Raw genomic sequence first — 7,612 nt, forward strand, 5'->3', positions numbered from 1 at the left:
ACTTCCAGAATGACAAGTGAGAAACTGTATATTAAACAATTTTAATAAATATTCTGTAAAAAGAAAAAAAAAATGAATAGAAAATTTAGATGGACACTTATATCTCCTAATTTATGTATCTTGGTCTGCTTCTCTAGAAGCTTACCTGATTGTTTATATACTGTATACCTTAATTAAACTATACATTTAAAAATGTTAGCCTATTAACTTACTCTTGATTATCAAGCATAACAGTGTTGAACTAGTGAAAGCACACAATGTCTAGTGAACCGTCAAACCTTCCAGTAATTTCACTTTTCTTTCAGTTTCCATTTAAACATAGAATATATTTGGCAGAATTGCAGCTTTCTGGAAGTAATTTTCCTGAACTTGAATGAGGATCCGTGAAATAATAACTCCATTATTTGTTCTTACCTCTCAATGTTTTTGTATTCACAAAGTTACTGAAGTATAACTGGCTTATTAACAAGCATATCCTGCTCTAAATGATAAAAATATACCCATGGTAAAACAGGTGACTTTGTGGTATTAAGACAAGGGAGTTAACACAAAATATTATATGTAACTGTATTCAGAAAAGAAATGCCAGAGTATAAAATAGAAAATGAGATCAAAATGAATATAGCATAGGAATAACATTTGACCAGAAATTGTAATTTATTATGTTTTCAGGGGGGTTAAAAAAGTCTTATTTTTTGGTTTATCTCTTTGATTGTGACCATGTATACAAATCCTGATAACCATAAACTTTCTCAAACTTAAAAAAAAATCCCTGGGTCAGGAAGATCCCTGGAGAAGGAAATGGCAACCCACTCCAGTACTCTTGCTTGGAAAATTCCATGGAGGAGCCTGGTGGGCTACAGTTCATGGGGTCACAAAGAGTCGGACATGACTGAGCGACTTCACTTTCACTTTATGACATATTAAGAACTCTAGAGTCAAACCCTTTGATTCACCCACTGCGCTCTCACTCACATGCTCCCAATGCTAGTGTATATATCAGGATGGCGGCTTCATGGTGCCCCCAGCTGTTGCTTCCTATCCCTGCTCAATCTCTGTTGAATCACTCCCTGTTCTCATGATCCAGACAGCTTTGTGGATGAGGCCAGGCTGCAGAAAATCTGTACGCATTATTAATGAGATCAGGAAAAGGTAGTAGGCAACTGGTGAACTGGAGGTGCGCTGAGGGAGAGGAGTGGGGAGGGGCACAGGCTGGGCTGTGGGTGGATGGGTGGGCAGGGGCCGGGGCATTGTCTTGGAGTCACAAAAGAAGACTGAGCTGGGCTCCTGGGAAAGTTTTACTCTCCTAATAAAGTGATCCAGTGGGCATGTCCTTGCCGTCTACTCTCTTCTGCCTGGAAAACAGACATAACCGGTAAGGGCGCAATGATGAAACCACATGCATGAGCTCTTGATGATGGCAGAAAAGAAGTGGCGAACACTCTGGGCTTCCAATGGCAGAGCTGGACAGCTGGCTGAACTCAGCCCTCTCCCATCAGTTTGAAATCAAAATCATTTGCTGCTTCTACTGTCTGAGGCGGTGCTAGTGGTAAAGAACCTGCTTGCTAATGCAGGAGGCAGAAGGGACATGAGTTCAATCCCTGGATCAGGAACATCCCCTGAAGTAGAAACAGCAACCCACTCAGGGGTTCTCGCCTGAAGAATCCCAGAGGAACCTGGCGGGCTACAGTCCATAGCGTCGCAAAGAGTCAGACACGACTGAAGCGACTGAGCACATATTTTGTGAGCCACTGACAGTCCAGCTTGCTGTTACTCGAAGGCAAGAGCCATCTTAACCAATGTCTACTTTAAATTTTTTGTTTATTTACTTTTGGCTGCCCTGGGTCATTGTTGCTGCATGCGGGCTTTCTCTAGTGGTGTGCGGTCACTGCAGTGGCCTCTCTCGTTGCAGAGCAAGGGCTCTCAGGCACTCAGCCTTCAGTAGGTGTGGCTCGTGGGCTTAGTTGCCCCTCAGCAGGTGAAATCTTAGTTCCCAGACCAGGGATCAAACCCATGTCCCCTGCATTGGTAGGCAGATTCTTAAACATTTCTTAGTTGCTCAGTCGTTTCAGACTCTTTGCAACCCCACAGGCTGTAGCCCCCCAGGCTCCTCTGTCCACGGGGATTCTCCAGGCAAGAATACTGGAGTGGGTTGCCAGTTACCTTCCTCCAGGCGATCTTTCCAACCCAGGGATTGAACCTAGGTCTCCTGCATTGCAGGTGAATTCTTTACCCTCTGAGCCACATAGAAGCCCAAGAATACTGGAGTGGGTAGCCTATCCCTTCTCCAGGGGGTCTTCCCCACCCAGCTATCGAACTGGGGTCTCCTGCATGGCAGGCGGATTCTTTACCAGCTGAGCTACCAGGAAAGTCCTCAAAAATCTACTTCTAACTGAAACCTATGTATCTCGTATAAAACTTTGGAAATTTCACAATTAAGCAGTATGACGGTCATTTTGCAGGAGAAATTGAGAATCAGAGAGGTAGTGTCCCCTGTTGGAAGTCACACAGCAGCTCCACGGTAAAGGTTTGACTCCCATGTCTTCCACTGGACCTTTTGGCACATGCCTATTGACCCCACGGAGTCAGATGGTGAGCAGGGGGCTCATCAATGCCTACTGAATGCACGGACGGTCTTCTCCCAGATAGTTGAGACCCCTCCCAGCACTGACATTCTAAGATCTGTGGGTTTAGAAAGTGAACACCAACATGTATGGAAGTTTGGAATGTCTTTTGAGGCTTGCCACCATTCCTATTTCTGTCTCAACCCCTACAAATGCCAACGAAATGGGAGGTTTTCAAATTCCAAACCAGGCCATGGGAAATAAAGATCCCACAAAAGAAAGAAATTGACTTTGACAGTGTGAGAACGTTGAGGCTACACCAGGTGGGGAGCAACAGGAGTAGCCTTCTGTTCCAAGCTGTCCTCCCCGCCCCCGCCCACCCGGTCCAGGAGATGCTGGGAGCATGGTCGCAGGCAACGTCCCCAGACATCAGAAGTGAGTGCGGGGACAGGAGCAATCAGACGAGAACACAGGAGGCAGACTCTGTATTTCCCTCTTCACCTCTCCCTGACCCTGTCCCAGCTGCCATCAGAAAAGGACCTGATTTGACATCATTTCAGCCCTTCTCACCATCCTGCTGAGGCTCCTGAAATGGGGAAACAAGAAAGAAAAAAAAAAAACTCTAAAAAATAAATAATAGCATTTGTAGGGCTTGCTATGTTCAGGCACCTCTAAGATTTTCCATTTCCATGGCTTATAATGCCTGGCAGAGTCTCCTTGACATTTTTGAAACACACCAGACACACTCCTACCACAGGGCCCATGCACTTTCTGTCCCTTCTGCCCAGAATACTTCCCCTAGATATCCACATGCTTCAGTCCCTTACATCCTTCAAGTGTTTAAATATCACCTTCCCAATGAGATTATCTCTGACCACTCAGCTTAGAGTTGCAAAAAGTCCCCAGCAGCCTCCAAAGCCCTTTCCCTACTTTATTTTTCTTCTCATCACTTATCTCCTAAAGTGCCTTCTAGGGACTTCCCTAAAGTCCAGTGGTTAAGACTCCTCGCTCCCACTGCAGAGGGCACAGTTTTGATCCCTGATAGAGGAACTAAGAGAGGAGGGCATGGCAACCCACTCCAGTACTCTTGCCTGGAGAATCCCCATAGACAGAGGAGCGTGGGGGGCTATAGTCCACGGGGGTCGCAAAGAGTCAGACATGACTGAGCGACTCAGCACAGCACAAAGGAACTGATATTGGACATGCTGACTGGTGCGGCCAAAAAAAGAAATAAAAAGTAATGAAATGCCTTCTCTTCACCTAGGGTCTTGTTCACCGTCTTCCATTAACTGGCAGCTCCACTAGGCCAAGGGTTTGTGTCTATTTGGTTCACCACTGTATCATCTCCAGGACCTAGAACCATACCTCGTAGGTACTCAGGAAATACTTGACTAAAATGAAATCCAGTGAGGTTAAAGACACGTGACTCAAGACGGGCCAATGATAGCAGTGTAGTGACATTCCCTTGGCCCTGAGTGATTCATTCAGAGATGGATGTGTAACTTAATCCATGCCAATGGGAATCTTTGCTGGGATTTATGGTATACTTATGACGACTATATCAAAACTCAACAACTTGTGTGCTTTAAACATGTACTGTTTCTTATGCATCACTTACACTTCAATAAAGTTGGAAATAATTGTAAAGTAGATACACAATAGGCAAAGTATTAAATCAGTAGCAGCTTACAAATATCTACGTAGTGAGTGGTTTTAAAAAGCCAGTATTGGTGGAAAATAAATGGTTGTGTCTATGCTTTAAAACATTAAGACAACGTTAGCAATAGGACTTTCTGCAATTATTGAGACCATGTTCTGTATCTGCACTGTCCAATACAGCTGCCGCATGTGGCTGTGAACATTTGAAATGTGGCTAGTGGGACTAATAACTGAATTTTTAATGTATTATTTTCATTAACTCCATTAAGGTGAAAAGACACATGCTGTTATTGTTACATACTGCCACAGCACAGCTTTACAACTAAAAGTTAAAAAAAAAAAGTTATTTGAAAAAAAAAAAACTGTATAGTTGACATACGCTGAGCATACTCTAACATACTCTGAGCCGTGCACTATTTATTACCTTATAAGATGCATTTTATGGAATTAACAACCCCATTTTACAGATGAGGAAACTGAGGCTCAGAAAAGGATATAGATAACTTAACCTGATTGCAACAGTGAGGACTGGTTGAGCTAGGATTGGGGCTAAGGTGTCTTTGACTCCAAGGCAGGGCCCTGCCTTCTGCCTGCCCGCCCACCCATGGTCCAACCTCCACCCCTCCCACCTCACTGCCCTCACCTCACCTCCAGCCCACTAGTTGCCTGCTACCCTTTTCTTGAACGCCTCATTGAGCAGGTTCACAATTGTCTGTAGCTTGGCCTCATCCACAAAGCCATCACCATTCTGGGCACAGAAGGGAAAGAGCACAGACTTGTAGGTCTCTCACCCCCTGGGAGCTCCAGCCTCCCTCCCTGTCCAGGAACCTTGCTCAGAATCACCTTCTTTGAATGTATCAGTTTCCCATCCACAAACACTTCAAACTCCCCTGTAGCCTGGGCAGATATTTCTTCCTCCTGGGGAGGGAATGGTGGAGGTTAGCGGAGGCAAAGAACTCCCCTCCAAGTCCCTTGGGGAGCCTTGGAGCCCTGATTGCCCCCCACTCTCCCAAGCCACCAGCACACTCACGAAGATTAGAGAGTTTGGAAATTGCTGCTCCAGACTCTTTCTCAGTAGGATGTACTGTGGGGAGGAGATGGGATTATGTGGTCATGGGATCACAAGGTCATAGGTCTTGAGAAGAGGGAAAACAGGAACCCCTTCTCCAGACATCATGGCTCAAACTCCCCCCACCTCCAAAGCCAAAACTACTTACCCGCAGGCTGTAGCTTCAGAGGCCACTGGAGGCCGAGGACAGAGAGGAGGGAGGCAGAGAGAGGTGGAAGGAAGATACATCATTAGAATCTCCTGAAGTCCAGAGGGACACTGTGAAGAGCTAAGTCAGATCTCGTCCCTCCCCTGCTCAGAAGCATCTGAACACAAAAATAACAGAGTCCTCCCCATGGTCCACAAGTCCCCACAGGATCCACCCCATCACCTCTCTCTTCCATCTCTTCCCTCTGTCCCTCTGGCTCCAGCCACAGGGACCTCCTAGCCCTTCTTCCAAAACTCCAGGGCTGCCTTGCCTCAGGATCTTTGTACTGGCTGGTCTCTCTGCAGAATACTTTCCCTGGTAGCTCAAAGGCTCCTTCTCGCCCCTCTTACAGATTTTTGGTCGAGTATTGCCTCCTTGTGGATACTCCAGCTAACCTGTGACACGCCCCCCCCCACAAGATGCCTTTTGTCCATAGCACTGGTCACCTTCTAAGATACCAGATAACTTGCCATGTGCTGTGTTTATTGCCCATTTCTGCCCCTCCACATCAGAATGTCAGGGCCACAGCCATCTTTGTCTTATTCACTACTGTGTCTCTGATGCTGAGAGTAGCATCAGCACATGGTAGGTGCTGAATAAATGGTTGTTCAGTGAATAAAATAATGAATGAATCCATGGAGTCAGAGAAAGAGAAAGAAGATGGAGAATTCCCTGGTGGTCCAGTGGTTAAAATTTCACACTTCCACTGATGGGTGCACGGGTTTGATCTTTGATCCTTGGTCAGGGAAGCTTTGCGTGCAGCACAGGTTTGACCAAAAAAGGAAGAAGAAAGAGATAGGCAGAGAAAGAGAGGTGGAGGAGAGGGGGTAAAGAGAGAAAGAGAAAGAGCTACACATCACAAGGGGAAAGGGAAAGAGGCAGTGAGTTGGAGAGAGAGCTAGAGAGAAACCATTGCACGGGGGTGGGGGCGGGAGGGGTTGGGGGGGACTGGAGGGGAAGACAAAGCCTCACCCCCGGCCACGTTCAGTCCTGGGTCTCAAGGAAGTCAAGGAAGGTCACTGCTGTTTACTCTTGTCATTGACACAAAGATTCCACTCTGGAATCACAAATGTGGACCCCTCTGGCCTTTGTATTGGGTGGGCCCCCTTTCCCTTGCTACCCAGATCCCCCCTACTTCTATCTGACCCTCCCCACCCCACTTGGTAGCCTCATCACTGAGAAGTTGCAGCCTAAGACCCACCTCCCAAGAAAGGCTGTTTCTAAGCCCTCAGCCTCTGAAGTTCTCCCATTCCTCCTCTTCCCTCTTCCTGCCCCCACCTCCCGCCCCCACCCCCCGCCCCCACCCCAGGAAAACATGGCTTGGCTCAGCCCTCTGTCTCCTGAAGGCCTGGCCCACAGGGGCAGGAGAGTGAATGAATGAACCCAGAGCTTTCTGATCCCAAAGAGAATGGCAGGCCCAGAGGAGGAAGCAGGTGTGGGCAGGGACAGCTGTTTACCAGTAAACCACTCGAATCATGATCTTGTTTTCCGCTTTGAGGTTCCCACTGATGGAGGCTAATGCCGTGGCAGGAACCGGTAAGATGGCCTGGATGGCCTCTAGGATGGGCGTCCCTGGGACATGCCCAGAAGAAGAAGCTATCAACTGGGTCGTCGATGGGTCTGTCCTCAGAGGGGACCCGCGGGATGGGGACCGGAAATCGGTGGCCAATGGAGTCAGAGCAGCAAGGGGCTCTTGGATGGGAGGAAATCCACTGGCGGCTGATGAAACTTGCTTCACCCTCGGGCTTGGCTCAAGATTCTTGGCGGGTGACACAGTGAGCGTGGGTTCAAGTTCCAGGGGCGGGCCCGAAGGCAGAGCCGAGTCAGGGAGGGATTCCAAGGCAGGAATCAGGACCCGAGATGGGATCGGGGTTGGGATCGGGTCCGGAATTGGGATCTGGACCGGAGTCGGGGGCCGGATCAGTGTCGGGGTTCCGATCGGTGTCGGGATCCGGACAGGAGTCGGGGGCCGGACGGGAGTCGGGGGGCGGACGGGAGTCGGGGGCCGGACCGGAGTCGAGAGCGGGACCGGAGTTGGGGTGCGGACTGGAGTTGACGTCCGGACCGGAGTTGAGGGCGGGACCGGAGTTGGGGTCCGGAACGGAGTTGAGGGCGGGACCGCAGTTGGGGTCC

The 7,612-nt window shown here is 48.4% G+C and overlaps 1 protein-coding gene across 1 annotated transcript in view; it reads right to left on the reverse strand.

The window, feature by feature from the left end:
* Positions 1-4,560: 4,560 nt before the first annotated feature.
* The window catches only part of SELENOV (selenoprotein V), a 3,301-nt gene continuing 249 nt past the window's right edge, over positions 4,561-7,612 (reverse strand). Inside the window, exons 2-6 of the mRNA XM_040252783.1 lie at positions 6,937-7,588; positions 5,441-5,465; positions 5,254-5,307; positions 5,067-5,141; positions 4,561-4,971 (exon numbers count right to left, since the gene is read on the reverse strand). Coding sequence (XP_040108717.1) covers positions 4,882-4,971; positions 5,067-5,141; positions 5,254-5,307; positions 5,441-5,465; positions 6,937-7,588 — 896 coding nt within the window. The 3' untranslated portion in view covers positions 4,561-4,881. The remainder of the gene's footprint in view (positions 4,972-5,066; positions 5,142-5,253; positions 5,308-5,440; positions 5,466-6,936; positions 7,589-7,612) is intronic.

The sequence above is a fragment of the Oryx dammah genome, unplaced genomic scaffold (assembly GCF_014754425.2).
Source record: "Oryx dammah isolate SB20612 unplaced genomic scaffold, SCBI_Odam_1.1 HiC_scaffold_13, whole genome shotgun sequence".
NCBI lineage: Eukaryota > Metazoa > Chordata > Mammalia > Artiodactyla > Bovidae > Oryx > Oryx dammah.